At 36.5% G+C, this 23877-nt stretch overlaps 2 protein-coding genes across 7 annotated transcripts in view; both read right to left on the minus strand.

Moving 5' to 3' along the window:
• Positions 1-748: 748 nt before the first annotated feature.
• Positions 749-13181, minus strand: LOC146135660 (DBH-like monooxygenase protein 1 homolog). The gene is made up of 15 exons (XM_083396111.1): positions 13161-13181; positions 12568-12678; positions 11808-11967; positions 8672-8758; positions 8051-8232; positions 7391-7471; positions 6510-6614; positions 5892-5994; positions 4978-5147; positions 4251-4345; positions 3352-3508; positions 2647-2777; positions 2133-2229; positions 1722-1823; positions 749-967 (listed from the first exon to the last, which is right to left on the minus strand). Exons 2-15 carry the CDS (start codon positions 12676-12678, stop codon positions 749-751), a joined length of 1800 nt encoding a protein of 599 aa, XP_083252237.1. The 5' UTR covers positions 13161-13181.
• A 4561-nt stretch (positions 13182-17742) lies between these two features.
• LOC146135661 (putative phospholipid-transporting ATPase IA) overlaps positions 17743-23877 on the minus strand; it is a 32837-nt gene continuing 26702 nt past the window's right edge. For 4 of the 6 annotated variants that reach the window (XM_083395224.1, XM_083395223.1, XM_083395225.1 and 1 more), the window contains one exon: positions 17743-20638. In XM_083395224.1, the coding sequence (XP_083251350.1) occupies positions 20395-20638 (244 nt within the window). In that variant the 3' untranslated portion in view covers positions 17743-20394. The other 2 variants (XM_083395226.1, XM_083395227.1) reach the window with 2 other exon arrangements.

A 23877-nucleotide genomic window follows, 5' to 3' on the forward strand; every position in this document is an offset into this window, starting at 1 on the left:
TTTTCCGAAAATATGTTCCTGTGCAAAGTTTATTTTCCTAATATGTTAGAACCATCTCACATAGGATACAACAACTATTTAGGAAATGTAAAAGACATTACCAATTTTCGCGAATTCTGAAAAAACACAGTTTTACGTTTTATCTGAAAAATATTGTTAACTAATTTTACAAATCATTTTTTTTAAAAAGCTTTTTAGGAAATGTTTGCCTCTTTTAGGCAAAACTTGTAAGCGCCTAAAACCAAAAGCCTAATTTCTATTTATCAGACTTGTTAGGTGCTGTTACAGAACTAAAAAATCGTTACATATATAAAACCTCTTGCAACAAAACTGATTCGTGCAAATCTGGATGAAGATAAAAGGCATACAGCTATACATAATTTGCGTGTAAAATGTATATTATAAATGAGATAACAATACAAAATGAATGATGCGTAGGGCCTACATGTAGAAAATACACCGGAATCATTAAAATGATTAGACGGCCGCCACAATATATACAAAAATATAACGAACAGGGCAACTATAATTTAAAAAACATCAGATGTTCTTCACCTATAGTGTCATCACCCCTGAGGATTCATATTTTAAAAAATTATAACTATTTGACCTTGCAACTAACTATGCTAAACCTATGCCAATAAAATCGCCAAATTACTATATTATGCGAAATTATCCATATCAGCGATCCAATATAAACTGGGTGATTGTCAGGTTTCGGCGATGTTATAAACCATTGTAACATAGCTTAACACACGTGAAGTGACACAACCAATACCAAAGTGTACAGATATGTATAAAAGAGACAAGTTAACACTTTATTTGAGCCCGAAGTGGTGGACTGTAAAGTTGGACATGAAGCTACATCAAGTATTAGAGGAAAGCCGCTCGACGGAGAAGAACAGTTGAGAGCCTCTGAAATGTAGGTATGCTCAATCGATAAGGGCGGGTAGTCAGCTTTGTCAACCTGACAAAGAGAAAATAAAAAATGTTAAAAATTAATGCCGCAATTACAATTCTATAGTTTTGGGTTAAATACTTATAAAATAAAACTTCTATTGAACTAAAAAATATGAGATTGCTGGTCAAAAATATTTAAAATTAATCTGGTACAATAAATCAATTTGTAATTGCAATAGAACCATTAGAGCAACAATTGAAATGATAAATGATCCTCTGTTAAAATGGGTAGGTTCCCAACAAAATAAGACTGTGTGGTATTTAAGTTGGTCTTCCATCAACATTATTTTCGGTGATACTTATTAGACACCTAAAGAAAATCCAGGCTATCCCGGGCATTTTAGTCTTAAGTTATCCAGTCTGAGGACCACATGTTGCCCTTTAATTCTCTGAATTTTTTTTTTTTTTTTGAAAATTTATTTCACAGATCTCATAATTGTTTTATCCTATCTGTAGTATAAGCAAATGACAACTGGAATGCTACATTAAATTTGCCTAATACATCTTCCAGGTGAATAATAAACACAGAAAGTACAACCAACACGACGATTTTAATCCATCGCGCCAATTTCATTAGTTAATTTTGCTTAAAACAACTATTGCAATGCAGTAATCTATCGTTATGGTAATTGGAGCCCACGGAGGAATTCGGCAAAAATAACTGAATCAATGAGCGAAAATTGTTAAATGTTTGGCAGGCATTGAGTAAATAGTTGGGGCAAACCTGCTCTATTCCGCTAGACTAGAGTATGTTGACTTACGTGGGGTGGATTTGGTAACGAAGGCATTGTGCACAGCTGAAACCTGTTCATTTTGCGCATCGCATCACTCAGTTCATTGCCGGAATCTTCGTTCCAAGTCATCTGCAAAATATACCGTTGATATTGATCGAAAGTTTTAAAGAATTATAACATTATAATGGCCAAAAAATAAATACTTAACCAATAGAAAAATAACTAAGGTACTTTTCAAGATGTTTTTTTCTCGGTTTTCTTGAAATATTGGGTTTCCTTCTTTTTAGGTAGTTTCTGAACAGGTAGCTACTTTTCAGGTATAAATGTATGTCAGCCCTGAAATAATTTGCAGAGGTAAAACGAGTTCAACTGCAATTCCTTCCCACTAAAAGTGTTAGGGCCTTGTTTTGTCAGACATAACGTTGTCCACTCACTCACCTCATTAATATTTTGCAAGGCAGTCTTTCCGGCAAATTCCTCTGGCTCCAAAATCATTACGTCATCAAGGGTTATGTTCCAATAATAAGGCGGAAATCTGTCAAAAGAACTGCAGATTAAAAGTAATATTCTTTTGTGTGCGTTATATATGTATGTAAACGAGTATTTTTGTTGTTGTCCGTGTATGCGAGATTGTGTATGTAACTGTTCGTGTGTACGTGTTTCTGTGAATGTGTGCGTGTGTGCTTGTGCGCATGAGTGCGTTTTTTGTTTGTTTGTAAGTTTGTTTGCTTGTTAGTTTGTGCGTTTGTTATTCTGCACTTGTGTTTGTGTAGTGATTTGTCCGTTTGTGCGCTTGCGTGCTTGTGAACTTATGTGCTTGTGCGTTAGTGCGTTAGGCGTTTTTTTCACTTGTGCGTTTGAATGCCTTTGTGTTTGTGTGTTACTCCATGAATCTAATACTTGTTCGTTTGTGTTGTGGGTAGGTGTGAGCAGGACTAGGATAAATACTTACTCGTAGTCAGTAAAACCAAAGTATTTCATGAAAGGATCGAGCATAGGTGCAGTCTGACACCAGGTTACTGACAACGATGGATAATAGAAGAGGGCTGCTTCGCACATTTCTTCGGAGGTCCTTAAGCCACTCTGGATAATAAATATAGCTTAGATTTAAAGCATGAGCATTTACAACTTTAGTTATCAAAATAGTAAATATTATTATACAGGCTACATACCACTGTTAATGCTAAACAAAATAGAGTTGTAGCCTACATTAGCGTTCTTTACTTGAATTAACCCGAGATAACGGTAGATTCACATAAATTATGTTCAAGGGACAAACTCATCAGTTGGACCCGGGCCCGAATATCATAACAATATTTTACTTTATTCAATTTTCAGCTATTCACATATTGAACTATACAGGCCTATAGAATCTAGACAACACATTGTTGTCGACACGAAATATGCAACTTACTGTCACCCTCTGGTTAACACCAACAAACCTTATACAGAGCATTTAGAGAGTTTACTTCATGTGTCAAGTTAAAAGTTTAGAAATAATTATTCTAAGAACTATACCAGATTCACAACAGGGCCGAGATTTTTGCTTTTCGGTATACACAAAATGTAACCAGTATTCTAGTCACGTAACAAAATCCAGGGGTGGCTTAAACTCAATTGATTTTTAAATCGCACACACAAGAAGCAAGGATCTCACCAAAGAAACTCCGTCTCTGTCCATCGTGTTGTAGCTGCAGGTCACTTGCATTGCGTCCCCCTTCCTCACGATTCTTTCCTCGCGCAAGACTCTCGTCTCTTGGTAGTTGAAATCGTACGACAGGTCTTGGGCCAAATACGGCAGTTCAGTTCCGTTTCTACAGGTACGTGCAATTGGAGGAAATCCGACAATCGTGAAGCTTACCTAGCCTACTGAATTATTGAAAAAGAATTTAAAGAAAACTGGATTAAAACTTGAAGAAAATCGAATAAGATAAAACAAACCGAAATTTCGCATTACAGCTAAATAAGGTCTACAGCCTATAGTCACCAAAATATGATCAACATCCTGTTATTTAACTGTAACTTTAGAAGATTTAAACCTTTTATCAAGCTTGCAAATCTGCTTTCAGTGCAATGCAAACAAATCCTAATTGTTCATGCTTATCATCACGCCCATGAACAAAGAGTACAGCAAAACAATCGCCTGATAAATAATGGGTTTAAAATATCCAAAAAAAAATGTAACACTTAATTAACTCTGATGGCCTACGGATCCATTATCGGGCGTTTGAGAATGTCCCTCTCCAAAATGTTGTGATGTATCTGGTAATTACTGGATATTTATCTATTTTAAATATCCACTACTTCCATAAAGCCCTGGTAAGTACTTTTCTAATTCACCAGCAATTTACAATTTATTCAACAAACATTTGTGTAAAGTCGGACTTTGCAAAAATTGATAAAATGTTCAATAATTAAATATAAACTATAGCCATTGACCCGTTATTGAAACCGTAATTAATGAAACCGAATATCACGATAATCATAGATCAAGTTTTTCGATTTTCATAGCAAACTATCATTTCTCTTAAAAAAAGTACCACATTGCTGCAATACCTGACGTGCTTCACAGTCATCTGTCGTCCCAGTAAATGACTGTGCAGCAATACTGCAAAAACTTTGATGTTGTCCATTTCGTGATGCTCCATGGCCTAGAAGATTTTTTACATTTTAAAAATGTAGCCTATGGGACGGGGTGTGATTCACAATAGCAAAAATGTAGCAAAACCAGAAAAACACATTAACGTTTCTATTGGTTTATCACACAACATCAGTTACTGGATATTAGCTACGAGTCACTGTTTAATGTATAATTTTAGAGAATATATTTGAGGTCCACATGAAACCAAGTTATATATGACGGGATTCGTTCATATAATCATATTGGTCATGACTTGGACGTAAGTTATTCTGCATTTTTTTCACTTGGGTGGAATTGCAAGCTCTGTTAACATCACTGATATGTACATTTGTACAATCGAAACGTATTTTTTACAAAAAAGCACAAACAAAGCAGTTGAACGTTTAAAGTGGCTTGAAATAATTCCATATCTAGAGATAAATGTGGTGGAATTGTCGCACGGCGAGAACGAATCATGTTAACATTCGTTAAGAGAGTTTTTAAAGTTCATTTGCTTTATATGATACTGATTTTCCATCAACTTGTCATAGTTTCAGAGAACTGTAATGGGAGGTTCCAAGTATTTGCAAGCCAGGTAATGTTAATTCAAACAGCCATACAGCGAGAACATAAAATGCTCCCAGATAATAGAATCATCTTTACCTTTTCCAGGCACTGGTCTGTGCATTCGCCATGATCGATGTACGACTCCATGCCAGGCGGAAATGCTTTCAGAGCCCCGCTTACCAAAACACCCACCGTCATTATCGAGGCGTCGAACTGTCGTAGTTGGGGCGTGAAGGTGAAACGCAGGCCCGACGAGTCTATGATGTCTAAAGCGGAAAAACACTGTAACGGAATCTTCCAACAAAACATAACACTTTACAGATGATCGTTGTTATCTAGACTAGACGAACGTTTATGTAAGTTATTTACGTACAAACTAAGATGAAAAATTCCTGCTAGTGTGCTCATCTCAACACACTATTGAGATCGCCCTACTACCAAGGAGGAAAGAAATAGACTTTTAGATTTCTCTATGTGTCACTGATATTGCACATGACACAATTTGTAAGAGGTTATCTGGTTATATATATATTAATACACCGCGATTGAAGTAATTCGAAAATTTTCTTCCAAAAGTATACTTTTAATATTGTTGCCAGTTTGTTTAACTGTGTGAATAGAAGCGCTTTTTTAACTTGATTTATTTTTTTTTTTTTATGATTAGTTAAAATAAAAATTATCTTGGTAAATAGTAAGTCGGACAGATACATAAGCTTCGCTTTAATGGCAGGAAAGTATGAATAATTGCAAAAAAGATATACTATATGTATTAGCGTTCCTATAGCGAATGTCAAAAAATGAGTTTAAGAAAACACTGGACCGGTCGCTTTAGTTCAAGTTTGTGCATTTTTAGGACTATATTTGTCGCTGTTGTGTTTTATGTTCAACCAAGGTTTTAGAATTTTTTGAAAATTTTTCCTAAAATGCATCTGGCGGCACAACCTATATACATGACCATAATGAATACTGCTCTGGACAGATGAAATTAGCTTTACACATATAACTCATACCTGACATCAAATTTGGATTGTCGTAGTGAACTTCAAGTATTAGGTACTCGTGTGGCGTCGACGACTTAAGCGGGTAACCGACGTGGTCCGGGTAGTAGAATGCCTGTTTATTACAGTTAAACGCGCTTAACTTAACAAAATTCATTGCCGACAACAGGCTAACAAACGAATTTCTAATTATTTTCAAGTGGTAAACAACGTTTCCTCTATAACATTCTATATTAATGAAATTCTTTTTTAGGTGTGCATGACTATTCCAAGTGACTTAGACAGTCCTAAATAAATTGCCAGCTTTATTTACGCACTTTTTCAACTTTATTTTTTTATCTTTATATAGGAAGGAAAATCGGCACCTATTCGAGAACAAAACTTTACTGCGCAAGTGGTAGGTGCGCCTTAGATGGATGATGGATAGTAAACTCTATAGGTAGTTGAGAGGTAATATCTCACTAGACTCTAAAAGTTCACCCCGCATTACTTTCATTGTGTTTTCCCAGAAACATCAGCCGCTTTGAGCTTATTAGAATAGACCGATTAATAACCACAGTTGTTGACCGTATAATTCAAAGAAGTGCTTGTTAACAGTGTACAGCACCGACCATTCAATAATTCACCCACCGTCCCTCCCACAGCCCAGCTGTGAAGTACATTACGGCAGCTCTCGGTACCGGAAGGCATGTTGCTTCCAAGACACTCAGCATTATTTCCGTCGTCAGACACGTTCTGAAGAACAAAAAGTAATACGTTACTTTTAAGTTGGAAACAATGTTTCCGTACTAGTTTTACGTGGCCAGATTGAAAGATCTTTATTTCTACATAAATTTCCTTTGTATAGATCAGTGATTCCCAAACTGTGTGCCGCAGCACAAGCGGTTCATACTTAAATACGCACTACCCATTACAAATTATTCATATTGAGACATTTGCGTAAAGTTTGTCAGGGCGGTTGTAAAATGACTTTATTGTTGTTCTGTTAAAAGTTGGCCGCGAAGTATTTAAGATAGTTTTAGTGTGCCGCGAGCCAAAAAAGATTGGGAACCACTGGTAGGCCTATAGATTGTGAAGTAGCAAAGTTATCGCTGGCTTTTAATTTACATCTGTTTTGTTTGAAGATGCATTAAAGGACTATTAGACTAAAATAAAGGAAGTAAATCCTGTTTAGTATGATTGTAAATATGTAAAGTTTTTTTTTTTAATTTGCCTGTTAATCGAACAACAATAGCCGTTTGGCAGTGCACATATTGCGAACACCTGTGTGGATACTGCCTATCGGTCAATGCAAACAAATTTGTTTATCAGCTGTCGAACTAATAATGCTCATATAATTGTCCGCAAATTAACCTGTTATTAGTACTTTCCAACATTGTAATCATAGAATAGGTGCAAGAGGGCAACAAACGCTACAGTCCTAAAAATATTGGATGAATACGATACGTGGATGGTTTTCACTTTGATACGCTTTTATATGTAGAAGATTGTACAGATGGTATATTTCTTACAATGTCTTCTGGAGATGAGCAGTGGTATATCAAAATGTGGTGAACAATCAGTTCATTTCCAGCCTGAATAATCGGTTCCACCTGTCGAGAAAAAAACAAAATATAGTGCACAAACAAAACCCTTGTTTTGCCATTATATTCATCGAAAATGTTCTTCTAAATGACACGAAAAAAACGATTTTCTTTGAAAGCGAAATGATTTAATGTTTGACAAATTAAAAATATTTCTTTGATGAGGAAGATATCTTCGTTTGTAGGCTAATGAGCACTTGGCGCAGTGTCGTAAAATTTGAAGAAGGCCTTAACAAATTTATTAGTTTCAAAATAATTATAGCCACTTGCCCACTTGGACCAACTTCGGTCAGACTATCCCAAAATGCACGTTCTGTCAATTAGGTAATAAGTTAATAACTGATGAATTTGCTGTTTGCGTTATAACATAACTGAGTATAATCTCGTTTTTTTTGAGCCCCCAAAGTAAATATCCCTGATCCGCCCTTAGTTAGGAATATGTATTTACCGTTCGCGAAATACCCTTCACTTAATTAGCACAGATCAATAATAAAGTCTTCTAGGCCAGGCGGCCAGCAATTCCAAAATGTCGCTTACAAACGTTCGGTGAAAACATAGCCTAATTATGCAATGACAATTGTGACATACTTTAACTAGGTGATGCTTGTCGTCAAGTCGCGGCATTTTCAGCAGCCTGCAGTTGTAGTAGCTGTCCACCGACGGAACATGAAAGCGATCCATCAGGAAGTCGTAGGTGTCATGAGTTTCGCCCGGAGGAAAACTGGAATCGTCCAATCCGCTCGGATCAAGCAATATTAGACTTTTGGCGCCTTAAAACAAAAAAAGTGTTAACGTAATGCAACATTGACACTTCTTTTATTAAGGGATATCCTATATTGTGTTTCATTCTCGTATCGATAACCGATATTTTGACCCGAATGTATCGAGATTCGATCTAAATCCGAATTACCGCATTACTTGCGAAAATAAGCAAAATTGATCAATTTGCAAGAAAATTTTCGGCCCATATCTCATTTCGCTTGCAGAAACAAGCCAAGGGAAAGTACAACTTAATATATAACCAAAAACCAACAAACAAAAATGTAAGCAGTTGTTGAACAGAGCAATATAAAGTAAAATACTTCACAGCAAATTCAGAACAATAACTAAAAAGTATAGCCGTAATACGTTTATATTGGCAAATTATCACAAAGGACAGAAGTAGCTCTTTTAGGCTAATTAAATTATTGGACGTCGACAACTACCTACCTCTATTAGTTTCATGATAGTCGTTTGAATCTATATCGTCACCAACTGGATCGGAATTTCCCCAGGCATATATCACCTTCAACGTATCTCCCTTTACAACACATTATCATTTATACATATAAAATTAAAAAAAATTCTGAACAATGGATATAACATTAACATTAATCTAACTTATTGGAGAGGCGTTTTTAGTGCAATGAGATAAAGCCTACAGATGACAATGGCGAAATAAACCGCCAAAGACATAAAAACCAATGGCGCAAAATATATTTGCTTCTATAAGTTTTCAAACATTACCAAACGCTGAAACTTTAAGGCGCTAACGCGTCGTATCAGCAAACAATTTTTCGAACATCAGCCGAATAAGGGCGTCAGGCAGACGTGTTCATTTTTTATGACAGGCCGATTTGCGAAAAACATGAGATGTAGTTTAACAAGAGAAATGACGTAAACGCAATTTGCTGCTTTTAACACAAAACTAATCACAATACGTTACAAATAAAAACTACTAGCAAAGACTGGAAACGCATGTTGTCTTCAAATGCAAAACATACATTTTAACTGTCTTTAATGGAAGCAAAGCGGATTAAAGGTACCAAAAGGAATGTAAAGGTCGTGTAAAGGTCTCCATATTGCGCAAGAGGAAAGCAAGAACAGATACATCGATTTTACGACCGGCTTTGCCACAAACAAAACACAGCCATAAAGTTGCGAAAATGTTTGCCATTTACTTGGCCAGAGCGTTTTTATTGTTTACAGCGCAATGTCTTTCACTTTAACCATCCGTTGCCTTGTCGTTAACGGAAGTTGGCTTAAAAATACGGTATTTTGTTACGGAACAATAAAAGCATTTATACAACACTTCTGTTCAAAGTTTAAAATTTCAATAACGGACATATGGTTTATTTTACACTTCCGTCCAATTTTACCTAGGCAAATATCAGTAATTAAAGTATGATAAATACGAAAGACCATGCAGTTATGTCCAGTCACAAGGAAAATAATGAAATGAATGCAGTAACAAAAAAACAACTCAGTATTGATAAACACTGCGTGCAAACAAATCTGTCACAATTTTACGTGCGGATAAGGGTTTCTTTTGGATACTGACGTGTACGAACGGAAAATGAGAACCTTACTTGAGGACACCAAGACGTATCGCAAGTTAAAACGCAAACCTACGCTTAAACTTGAACGGTCACTCAACAAATTTGTACATGTTCTGCATAAGACGAGACGATGCGTATCCGATGCTCATTTTTAATTATTGCACAGCACGGACTGTACTGCACCTCGAATCTACGGGTTACCGAAAATAAACAAGGGTGGTATACCACTACGACCCATTGTGTCATTTGTTGGCAGCCCAACGTACCATCTTGCCAAATACTTGGCTAGGATTATTTCACCACTAGTCGGCAACACGGACAGAACCGTCCGGAACTCACCCGAGTTCGTACAAGCTATCACCAACGTTTTATTGTCGTCCGATGACACACTGGTGTCATTCGATGTGGTGTAATTATTCACCAACGTCCCCATTAATTTGGCAATAGAGGTGGCGTCCACTAGGCTGAAAAATGAGCACAGTCTTAAAGATAGATCACAGTGGTTGCACGAGTACCTTATGACTAGATTAAATCTGTGTCTGGAAGCGACACACCTCACCTTCCGAGGTGATTATTACCAGCAGGTGTACGGTACAGCAATGGGTTCACCGGTGTCGGTCGTGGTCGCCAACCTAGTTATGGAGACAATCGAAGAGCAGGCGCTTAAGCTTTTGGAAAAGGTATGTTGACGATACTTGTGTCGTCATGCTCAATAAGCAAGTACTGCCCTTCCTAGAGCACTTGAACGCGACGCACGGGACCATAAAAAGGTTCACCATGGAACCCGAAAAGGGCGGTTGCATACCGTTTCTCGACGTGATGGTGGGACGTTTGGCGAATGGGCAGGTGAAAACACAGGTGTACCGTAAACCGACGAACACGGACAGGGCCTTGCACTTCACCTCGCATCACCCACTTGGTCACAAACGTGCGGTCGTGCATACCTTGATAAATCGAGCAAGACGCCTCACAAGCGATCCGACGGACCTGGTCCACGAATTATCGTACGTACGCGCAGCTCTACGCCGTAGTGGGTACCCCAAGTGGATGCTTAAAGAACCTCGTCGTAAATCAGAGACTGGACGCCAAACGGAAGGATTAGTAGTTATACCGTACATTCCAAATTTAACAGAGGTCGTCCAGCGCATGTTACGCGATTTTGGCTTAACAGTGGCGGTAACACCATATCAGACCCTGGGCAGGATGATTTCCCGACCCAAAGACCCCTTGGATATATTTGACACAAAGGGGGTGGTTTATTGTATTCCCTGTGCAGAATGTTCCGCAGTGTACATTGGGGAAACGGGACGAGCATTTAATACGAGAAGGAAAGAACACCAACGAGATGTCCGGCAACAATATGTGTCGAAATCTGCTTTGTCCAGTCACGCGACAAAGCAACGTCATGACATCGACTTTGGATGTGCTTCGATTGTAACTAAAGAAGGAGATTACCACCGCCGTGTCTTCTTAGAATCCTGGGCGATACACACTTATTCTAACACCATGAACGTTAAGCAAGATACATTTCTTGCCCCTTCCTATCAATTTTTGTGCAGTAGCGGCCATTAGAAGGCTGCAGCCGGTTATCACGTTTTCACGTTATTCGCGCCTTGTTTCCTTTTTTCGCCTCGTTATGCCACCTTGTTTTTCGTCGTTTTGCTTCACTGTATATATACCTCTGCAAGGTTACAAGTTTATATGCCCTGATGAAGATTACCTGGATAGGTTATCGAAACGTCGGCACAGAATAAATAATTGTGGGAAGAACCCTCTTTATAATCAGTATTGATAATTAGGTAAAAAACAAGAACCGTTTTTAATGCCAGTTTTATTATTATTTGTAGTATTTTTTGTTTAGTGTAATTTATACATATCAAAGCCACTGACGACACGATACAAAAAATACTTGAACCAATTTGTTCCCAATATGCTGGTTATTAGAATACATTGCCCTTGAAATTATGGCTAACTACAAAAACGAGCGCTATCCGCAGGTAGCCGTATTAGTTTTAGGCGATGCACACTTACAGTGATTTCCCTGTCGAAGCTGGCTTCGCAAGCAGCAAGTTGCCTCGCAAATCTTATAGTCGTGATTCCGTCGCATTCGGCTCCATCAATTAGAGCGATGTTTTGCTCAGCGTCCTTTGGTGGAAAACCCTGGTCTACTGACGGACCACGTCTGTCCTGAAACAAAAATTGTCATAAATCGGGAACACACAATAAGACCTAAAAAGCAATAAGACCAAAAGCAGTACAACCTATAACACCACAGTATTAAAACCAACGACATAATAAAGCAAAATACGCCATAATATCTGCAACAGAATAATAACTTAATTGTCTGTATAAGACATAAACCTGCCGGAATAGGTTCTAAATTTATCGAAAAAAGGCCTAATAGGCCAAAATAAGCCGTTAGGGCGCCGCTGTTTTGGCACCAGGTTTTTGGGCTGTTTGGGGTTATTGGTGGGGTTAGAGAATGGGTTGGGATTGAAATTATAAGGGGAGTTAGTGATGTAGGCTACTTAGGGATAGGGCTTGAGGTTATGTAAAATATCGTATGAATGTTGTATAGACCTGATTTTGGCCACTTACGTGTTATTCCGACGGGTTTAGGTCTTAATCCGATTTTTTTGTATTACGGCTTTAAGGTATTAGTGCCATTTTGGTCTTATTCCGAACTGTGTGTTGTATTCCGACGTTAATGTTGTTCTTATTTTGGTCTTATGGCTGGAGTCCTCTAACTTTTTCAGACATTTTAATAGTGAGTATATGCCAACTAACAGTGATGTAGGCTTCTCCGTTCTTCACCCATCCGACGTAGATATCGGCGTTTGCCATTGAACCACCAGATGATAACCCGATGCCTATCCAACCCAGTGTTTTGGCCTCCATCTGACAAAAGTTTTAATAGATTTATTTTGCCTTTAACCGAAACCACAAGCATTTATGTTTGTACTGATATTACCACGTAATTTTTCACAGTTTAACTGAGGCAAATGCTATATATATACAAAAACATTAGACTATATATACCTGCAAGAATAACGGTTCTAGCAGCGAAAACACAAAAGTTCATATGACGGTTAGTATGTAGTTTCTGTGTCTGTTTTACAACAGTGGTTTCCCAACCAGGATTTGAACTAAATCTGTCTTATGTGCAACACACCAAAACTAAAGAGTCTCGCATGTTGTAAAGTGATACGGGGCTTAAAGAGAAATAAAAGGTTGGGAACCACTATTTCCTAGCAACCAATATGTCTTGAAAAAGTCATCATACTGGTGTCGGCATGTCTTTCAATTGCAATTACTGTTTTTATGTAAATTTGGTAATTTACAATCAACCAAACTATTCCAACTGGTAGAAGCAATAATACCTCGAAAGTGATGTGGGTATCGTTGAAGTCCCAAGAGAGTGTAAAATCTCCATTTGCATCCAGTGGAGCTTTATGTGGAAGATTTTGCGCAAGTGAAACACCACTGCAGAACGCCAAGCAAAATATCACGCTGAATGTAGCCATTTTGGAGCAACAAAGGCCTGAAGCTACAATAAAGCTTTGCTTAACATATTAATTATAGAAATGTTACAAAAGATCCAAATATTTTGTTTTATATCGTGAATTATAGTTGTAGAACTATTTGGAATAAATGTAGCTAAATATGCATGAAATTCTGTTTTAACCACAATAAGCATAATGCAGCGAATACAGAATATGCCGTTACTTTGAGAAACGAGGGACTCCGTTGTAGGGGCATTACTAGAGCCCGCATTGTTTTAGAAACAAAATGTAATATCTAAAATTTGCTGTGAATACCAGGAACCGGAAAAGTAGGTTTTTGTAATACGTGCTCACTAGCAGGACAATTAATCGCCTTGTGCTTCCAAGATGTGTTACATTTCCACTATTTTAAAATATTTAACTTCATAAACTGAACCTGAATAAAACGGCATGCTTTCGACCAGACTTGGACAACTAGATTTATTTTGGCTTTTGAAAATTAGATTAGAAATAAAATTAGAGCATTACAGTTTTTCCAAATTAGATTAGAATTAAAATTAGACCGTTTTGATTTTGTCAAATTAGATTGGAATTAGAACTACCAAATTTCTAAAAAACTCAAATTTCAATTAGAATTTGAACTAGAATCACATTTAGTTATTTACAATCAATTTGATTTAATCGCAATTTATTCTTATAAGAACGCAAATGGTAAAAATGTGTGTGCTAATTTTTATGCCTTTTAATTCTTTTTAGACAGTAAAAATTACATACAAGTCGTTCAAACCAAAGAATCGAAATTGAAATTCTGTGTTTTAACTGAGAGACTAAAAATGTCGTTGGACAAAGTAGCATTTTTGGTAAAAATCAAAATTAGATTAGAACTAGAGTTAGAGAAAACAAGCAATTCGCAAATTAGATTAGAATTAGAATTAGCCATATTTTGCTCTAATTCAAAGAATTACAAAACTAGAATTATTTAGTTGTCCAAGTCTGCTTTCGACCCTTTGCTAAAACGTGGTTCATTCTGGCCTGTACCATCAACTTTCCTTAAACCAGAACAATCTCATTGTTATATTAATACTAAAACTTGTAAACAGTGACCTCATTTTGTCGAGTTTATGATTGCTGTTATCACTGGATATTATTTAAAAAAATATATATGACGCCAATGAACCAACATTCAATAGGTTGTGTCGAATATAAATGTCTACGAAAGTTCGGATGTACATCGACTTCGCAGAAAATTTTTATCACCGAAGTTTGATTGTTTAGTGGAGTTTTACTGGTTTACGACTTCCGAGCCTAAACAAACAACGATTACCTTTTCCTTAAAGTTTTTATGAGTCTACTCCATCTTGTCTTGGACGGCATGTATAGTTGTATCTCTATTGTTCTATTGCTACAGCGGCAAATTTATTTTGATAAATGATACGGAAATGCAGCAATAACTTAAAAAAAATAACATCAGCGTCGGAATAAATCCAGTTTTGAAATAAGTCCAAAATAAAGATATTTAAACCACTTAACCCAAAACTCCCCCTCCTTAATTCACCACTACTGTCACCAAAAAATCCAATCCTTAAAAAAAGGTTTAAGAAACGTACTGACCTAAATTAACGGTACGTCAGAAATGTTTCTGACAAGATTCGGCTTGCTAGTTTGTACGGTGCCGCTCTTTTGGCACTTCATTGTTTGAACCTTCCAGGGGTTAGGGAAGTTAGTGACAAAAATAGGAGTGGGGTTAGATGAAAGGTTGTTCATAGGCCTTACTCTCAACATTTGGGTCGGTTCCAATTTAGAAGTTATCAAGACAATTGGTTTAGTCTGATTTAGAGATTTATTTCTACATTTATGTGTTTCTAAATTCGTTTTATAGGCTGGAGTACCTTTCAAGATATGCAACTATAAAGCCTGTGTTGTAAATTATTGCGAGAAATTTAAGAGAAATATACCCGAAAATATTTTCGAAATTGGTAAACGCATTTTTTTCCTTATTGGTGTCTCATTTCTTTACTTTTTCTATCTTTCCTTATTAGCAAAAGTTGAGGGAACCGCAAATTATTTATAGGCTGAATCTGAAAAACAAATTTGATTTGTTGTTTTTGTGTCTGTTTTTGTAACTTTTGTTTTGCTTTGGTTTTTGTAACTTTTGCCTGCAACCACCAAGGAAATGTCATCAAACTCAAACGTAACAATTCATCAACAAACTTAAACGTAACAATTCTACTTTCGTTTTATTTGCCGGAAAAAAATGTCCTCTTTTTGGGTGCTGAAAATATGGTAGTCCTCCAAAGCAAGTTTATTTTTTTAATTGTTCTAACAAATCATAATCAATTGCTGTTTTTTTCGTAATAATAAGTTCAAAAGCAGAAAAAAAGACTGTGCCACGCCCCTGGAAAATTGAAACGAGGCACTAAGTGACTAGGAAGTCGCGACGCACAGATGAGAACCTCTACAATGTGTTGCCCATAGCTCTTTAAGCTAATGTGCTATCACACGTTTCAGAACAGGGGTCGGCAACCTTTTTCTAGTCGCGGGCCAAAACCAAACTCAAAAAGGTCTCCTCGGGCCGCACAAAATGATAACTAAGAATTGTGTTATTTTCATGTTAGAACAACTGTGAATCAGCCGGGCCTCGGATCGTTTTTGCCCTTAAAATGTGTTTAATTACGTTTACGGAGGCAGTAAAGTTTTGGCGCTAAGTGCGAAAAAAAGCGTTGGTTTGGTTTAAAATTCAAGTTCACACGTCGTCATCCGTACTACTAATAAAAGTGTAATAAAAGTAATTTTAGGAAACGCGATAACATTTAAAGTTAATCTAGGTCGGTGTTTGTTAGTTTTTAAGTCAAGACCCACCTGGCAAGCGAAGCGAGCGGGTTTTCTTTTTTTTTCTTTTAATCTTCTTGCAAATTTTTATTACGTTGCCGAAAATAAAAAAAATGTTAAAAAATATATCTCCAACATTTTGAATACGTTTTCCGTGACGCACTTAGCGGCCTTCCACGGCGCAACGGTAAAAAAGCGTTGATCTTGGTGAAAACACAGCAGCAAAACGTGAACAAACAGGACGCAGAATGATGGTTCGCGCGAAGCGCGAAAAATTTTTGCACTTACGTAGTTAAAATAGTCAAAAAGTATGTGAAATCGACTCGTGTCTAATTTGTCAAAGAGGTGGCGGGCCGGATGAATTACATCGGCGGGCGCGGGCCGTAGGTTGCCGACCCCTGTTTTAGAACAACATATAAAAAGTTCGCCAGCACATCTCTCCTACCATGGAAAGTCTTTTTATTGAGTCAGTCGTTCCCAACCTTTTTTAGTCGCAGACTCCTTTTAAAAAATTTCAAGCTTAGGGATCCTTAACTTTTCCAATACCAATCCTAAACAATAACTTTGGAAACCATATGACTACATAGCGATCGTTAAACGCTATACTTCGGTCAAATTAAATAAAAATTTCTAATACATTAAATTAAATGACACAGTTAACAAATATACCAATCTGACCTAACCCAAAACTCCCCTGCCTTAATTAACCACTATCTACATTCCACATTTGCAAAGAGACGAATTAAGCATGAACGAGTTTAGTATTTTAGCTATATTCATTATTGTTACAACCTGGTCCTTGAACAACTAATTTAACGTTGTTATTATGACCAAGAAGAAATTGCTTGAAAAGCGTATTTTTAGTATGACCGAAAACATACTTTAAGTATATGGGAGAGGCCATACATAAATTATTTTTAGTCAATTTTTTAAGAAAAAAGGAGATTTTTTTTCGAAAAAATTAATTATTTTAATCTCTTATAATCGTTTGAACATTCGCCTTAACGTACTGAAATCTAACGTATTTTGAATCATAAAATGGCACAGAGGTGGCCTGCACGGGTTTTTTCTACTAACCATTTATAACCGATTTAATTACCAAAATTGTGAACACTAGTCAAATGTCCGATTTGCTACTGCTTCGCTTCAAATCGGATCAATTTTCCCACCCCCCCGGAATCTTCTCACCGACCCCTTGGGGCCTTGTGACGTCAATATTAAACTTTGTATTTAGATACCTCGCGACACATTTTCCTAGTTAAAAAGTAGCAAATGTAGAACACAGTAATTCAAATACGGCCATAGGTTAATCCTTCGGCCCTGTGGCATATTTTCATAATTAGGGTAAAATACAATATCAGGAGCCCTAAAGATTATCCGATTAGGTAATCGAAACGTAAGTGGTTTTTAAAAGCTTTTGCACTGTACCACTTTACTTGTTTAGAATTAACGTAACATAGTTAGCAGAATAATCAGATTCAAGTCGGTGAAATTCGACACAAAATTTTGGATCTGATCCTTTGTTAAGAACTCTTCTGACACTTTGGGAGTGACCTCTGTACTAAATGCCAAAAAACTCCAATCTTACCATTAACACACATACACCAAAAGGTCTCTTTCAATTCTTGTATTTCATACTGCAAATAGGAATACGACGCTAAAGTTTCAACAATAAATTAGGTCATGCTAGTCGGGACGCAGGTTAAAATAAAGAGTCGAAAAATCAGCGAGTGAACATTTTGCAAGTGGCAACGAATGATAAATTTAAAACTCGGTAAGACTGGCGTGGTGCTTACAAAGTTTTAACCGTGTTATGCGACTTTGTAGTTTTATGTTTATGTAAGGTGATAGAAAATCGCAAAATTGTGTGCAGTTCATAATTACTTTGCAAACTCAGTAAAAGTTTTGCTCCAGAACAATCAACACGGGCAATAAACACTGGTGCAAGTTTAAATCACGTTTATAGTGGAAAGCGACACCGGCTTGTATCGGTATTTGTTAATCGCATGTTTTCTTCTCAATATCGTTGACGGCGTGCACTTTGTCAGGGTTTAAAACAGGTAAAATACGTGTTACATTGCACGAAAGTTCTCTGCTAAAAAGAGCTTCCGCTGAGGTAAGCCATTCGCAGCTACACTTACCAATCGGAAACATGAATATAAGATATATAGCGAAACAAAACGGTAAAAAACAAACGAAAGCTTTCAAAATCATGGAAACAATACGGAAGGTTATAAGTTTATATACTGTCGATCTATGGGAGTTGCACAGTGGCGAAATTGATTTAACAGCTAAAATCAAGTTTATTTTTCAAACGTATGGCGGTTTGTTGTCATATGTGACATAGATATTTTTTTTGTTGTTGGTTAAAAAACCTAAAAACCAACAATAAACCTGGGCAACTGCAAGTGTGCAACGTGCTTTTTGCAATATGCAGCTACAAATGCGATAACAATAAGTTAGTAATATGACCAAATATGGGCGACAAAAGTTGGAAGTGGAACACAAAAACTAATTAAACGACAAAGCTCGTGTTTCGAACAAATTTGAAATAGAACGTGATATTGCCTATTGCCGCTTTATCAAAATGCTGTTGGTTGTTGAAGTGCCAACGTTGTTGGACAGTTTTGCCTCCGGACAACGTAATGTTAAAACAGCCATTGTGGCTTCAGTGAAGATTCAAACTGTGCAACAAAACACCCGATTGTCTTTTGTTCGTTAAAGGAAGTTTTCGAGTTGGAACATTTTTTCTTTACTGGAGTATAATAGTTTTTAGCCAAATTGCCTTTCTATGGTAAATTGAAACTTTTGGGACACTTTTCGACAAATCAAATGTCTGTTTAAACTTACTATTTATCGTTTAAGGGCTTCGAAGTCCGTGAAAATTAATCAACAATCCAAAATTTTTAAGAACTTTTCCGAGACGGCATGTTTTAACTGAAGGCCTATCCGTTTAACAAAAATTTTTTTCAGTTAAATTCCAGAAATTACGAAATGCGCAACATTGCAAACTAAATTCCGACTCATTGTTTAGTTGTTTTTACTGCGCTTCATTTTATTATTTTAATTTAACAAAAACATGTCATTTATAAAAATACTTTTTCGTGATGGCACTTTAACATTGTTCGACAAACGGATGGTATCACTTTTGATGTTTTACCGCAATACAAGCCTGGTTAAACGTGTTAAATTTAATAATGGCGAAAGCGCGACTCGCAACTGAAAAAAGGGTAAAAAGCGATGACGTCATGGCTGTTAAAGGTCAAATAGCAAAAGCTCAAAGGTTAGGCAAAGGTTGACGCGAGCAAAGCAGGATATCCGTGACAAGAAAAACACTTTAGCGAACTGAAATCGTTGCGGCTATAAGAGCAGAAAAAATCGGGTACGGAATGTTTTTGTGGTCTCGGCGAACGGTTTAATTCCGTATTGGGTAAATTCTGTCCTTTAAAATAACCTGTTTGGCAGCAATTCATCAATTGAAAAAGTCGTCCATGAGCTATTTAGCGATTAATCAATATGTTCACACAGACGAATTTTCTAAAATACATTGTCATTAAAAAAATCTAGTTTCATTGTTCTAATTTGTACTATAAATTAGAAGTCTTAGAAAAAATGGGGTTAAAAAACTCCATGTCTAAACAAAAGATACAGTACTCGGAAAAATAATCGCTGTGGTCGAGCAAAAAAGATCACTTTTTAGTTTTTGCTGTGCCTTACAAATCACAGGGACTTGAATTTAACGAAAGAAAACGCAGCAACAGTCGACTTCTCGGCGAGTAAACTTACTATTTACTCGCCCGACAAGGAAAAAATGCACGTAGGTTATTTTCTGCTGCGAGGCTTCTACAAAACGCACAGGCTTCACTTAAACGAATAAAAAAGCAGCAATAGCAGAGTAGTCGAGTAAACACTCGCTACTCGCCAGACAGGACGAGTCGAAAAAATGTAGTTGCTTAATTTTTGCTGCTGTGACACTTTTACAAAACGGAGAGAATTCACTAAAACGTATAAGAAGCAGCAACGGTTAAGGTACTCGACGAGTATTTACTCGCTACTCGCCCGACGAGTAAAAACATATATTTTGCTGCTATAGCCCTTTTAAAACCCACATAGAGTTCAGTTAAACGTTAGAAATAGCAACAGCAACGATACTCGACGAGTAATTTCTCGCTACTCGTCCGAGTTGAAAATAATACCATTTTGTTGCAAAAGCGCTTATAAAAACCGCACAGAGTTTCGTTTAAACGAAGCAAAACAGCAGCAGCATCAACAGAAGCTGTAATCAGGTACCGCTCGGCTTGACCTTCTTAGTGTTGTAGTGTCGTATAAGCTGCGACTGCGAGACGACGCCGCCCTCTTCTTGAGAGAAGGCAAAACCGTGGTTGGCGTCGGGCAGGGATCGAACCGACGAACTTCGAAGCCGCTCATCGTCCAGCCCGAAGTGCCGAGACACGTTGTCATCTTGCGAGTCGGAGCGGCTTGCCATGCCGAACATGTTCTTCAGAAGGTGCGCCTTCTCAGAAAGGCTGCGCACGATTTTCGTTATTTTTTTTTGAAGAAGGGGAATATGCGTAAACGGGTAAGGATTAAAAAACATAAACAAGTTGTTTTTTTAGTCATAAGTCATAAGGCTTAGGTAGGAAAATTGATCGGCTACAAATGCAGAAAAACACAAGTTTTAAAAAGGTATTACACAAATTAAAAAATGGCGTAAATTTTTAAACAGTGTTAGAATGGTTTGGATAACACTTTGGCAACGATTCATAAAGAAAAATCCTTCATTTATAAGTTTTTGTTTTTAAACATCGTGCTTTATTTGTTATTATATAAAGACAGCGTTTCAATAAAAAATGGTCTCAACAAACAACTTTACAGCACTAGTTTAGTTTGATTATGCTAAAAAATTAAGAGTTAGATTTGATTTTTTGCTATAGTTAGAACAGATTACTATTTTTATGGCTAAATGAAAAAAAAAATAGATTTGTCATGCTTACATCAGTTAGGAATGATTTAGTATATAAATTTAAAACTATAAAATGAAAAAAAAAATTTTTAGTGATATTTCAACGTAAATGTTTGATGAATTATAATGTAAAAACATATTTGGGATCCAATTCATGTACTACCCATCAGATTATAATAAATTCTGTTAAAGATAAAAACATGTTCCAATATAGCAGGCAAAACTTAAATAAAAAATTAAAAGTAATACTTTTATTCAAACAAAACCCTGGCCATGCAACTAAAAGCCAACTTCTAATTTAGCAAAATCACCTATTTGCCCATTTAATATTCGTTTATTTGCAAATCACAGTTAAAGCTGTTTTATTCAATGCCAAAAACATGATTAAATAGCTTTAACCAAATTATATGTATTACTACCAGCCATATAGTTTTTATTCAATGAAAACTCAAATTAAATTTTCAGACAAACTGATACCAAAATAAAATATTGGCTACCATTTCTTCTTCATTCACTAAAACAAGTGCTCCACAAAAACTCCAATTGGACCATAAACAAGTTTGTCGCGTTTCCTAGAACATAAAACAACGGGGACATACTAATAGTATAGAAATCAGGAGGCAATGTTAAACGACAATACAGTTCGTCGTTCAACGGAAGCACCTGATTTCCATATTTAGAATTATACAAATGCGGCTAAAACAAAGTTTATATACAGGGTTTATATTAAATTAAAACTTTCACTCGCCAAAAATGCATTTTGGACATTTATGATAATTTGTCGCAAATCAACATAATGAGTCCAGTAGGTCTGATAACAACAACCTATTTTTGCTAAGGCACTTGCAGCCGGAGAGTTGTTGCTAATCACTTGGCCAGAGCGAATAGCACTCACATATGCAAGATACCAACCCTAATATCGTTTTTTAAACATATTTTTTTCTTACGTTTCAGTGTTTTGGGCAGTCCAACAAAATACACCATATCACACAAAAAAAAATGATTACGAAGAGTCCGAACAATAAATTTTAAGAGTTTGAGTTGTTAATCTAAATAAATTTTACAAATATTAAGGCCCGTTTACACTACAGCTGCACTGAGCGGAGCTGAGCTGCACTGGGCGTGGAATTGTTTTCACTGCAGCTGCAGTGAGCTGGGCTGGGCGTAAAAATCGCGACAAAACGTAATGTTTTTCTATAGCTGCACTGGGCTTGAATTTAGCAAAGCGTGGAAATCGCTCCAAAGCGTATTTTTTTCCAGCTGCACGGGGCTTGAGTTTAGCAAAGCGTAACTTTAAGCTAGCTGCAGCTGCTGCACGGGGCTTGAGTTTAGCAAAGCGTGAAACGCTCGCCACAATAGAATTTAAATGCAAATTACACCCAGCGCAGCTCAGTGCAGCTGTAGTGTAAACGGGCCTTTACAGTTGTAAACTTGATTAGAAAATGCTACATTTCGAAAAAAAAAAATAACAGCCTACAGTTGGTGATATAAAAGCAGCTGTAGGTATTCACTTTGTTACAAGTAACACCAGAACCGAACTACTAAAAGCACCCTGACTCTACAAATCTACTCAAAGGTGAATATATACCATCGATTTTTAATATCTGGAGGTGGTTGAGAACGATCCAGGTGACTCCATGGTTACATACTTGTAATACACACTTAAGAAAATAAAAACAAGGATAAACCCCATAAAAGAACTGAAGTATCAACCTAAATCTAATAAAACATATAAGAATCAACCCAATAAAGGCTCAGGGATAGAAATGACAATCCTAACATAAAACTGAAATGTACCACAGGTTTGCAATGCAATTTTAACAACTCAAACCTGAATTAAAAATAAAAAAACTGAAAAAAAAATAGGTGTAAAAAATTAACAAAACAAAAAACTCCACTCAAAAACTTACAAAAAGTTTAAACATTTGTTTGCATAGTTAGAACTAGTTATTTTTATACGACTTTTAGTAATGAAAAAATGTCATAGTTTACGGTGTAAGAAAGTGCTGTATGGGGCATGAAAGATTTTTTTTAAATATTATGTTTTATCGTCAGGTTGTTCTAACTATTAAAAATATAAAAAAATCATAAAACAGTGAAAAAACAAAATACGAAATTTTTTGCATAAATAGTTACTTTGTCACTTATCCTACGTACTCTATACTTTTCGACAGTATTTAAATTACTTCATTTTAAAAAGCGACAAAAGCGACAGTAAATATTTTACCCTATTTTCATGAACCACGACATTGTGTGTAGTTGACTAAGGTGGGAAAATCGCATTAAACCACGAAGAAACGCCACTAAAAAGTGTGATTATGTAAAGTCGTATAACACCTTTAAGATTTGCACTAGTACTGAAAACAGGGGTGGGACAATGACAAAAACCAGGTTTTCGAAAGAAACACGAACAAAAACAATGATAAAGCTCAGTCATCACCACTTACAGCGTAGGGAACATTAGCGGATGTTTGAGGAAATATTCTGAGGGTGAAAATAAACTAAAGGTTACAAAAACAGTTGTCAGTTGGGAATTTTCCTTAACGTTATAATCGTCCCGAAAAGTAAATCACGCCATATGGTAAGTAAGTAGATCGTAGGTCTTTAACAGACTAACCGAATCAATCGACCAATTAAGGGTTTACATGAACGCCAAGCTGAAAAACAACTTGGCTGCGCTGAGACTCGAACTCACGACCTCGGCATACTGGGACGGTCTTTCTACCAACTGAGCTCCACAGGCTCAAAGGGAAAAAATCAGTAGGCTTATTCAGGATTATAGTGCTACCAAGCCAGACTAGA

The sequence above is a fragment of the Ascidiella aspersa genome, chromosome 8 (genome assembly GCF_963924565.1).
Source record: "Ascidiella aspersa chromosome 8, kaAscAspe10.2, whole genome shotgun sequence".
NCBI classification, from domain to species: Eukaryota; Metazoa; Chordata; class Ascidiacea; order Phlebobranchia; family Ascidiidae; genus Ascidiella; species Ascidiella aspersa.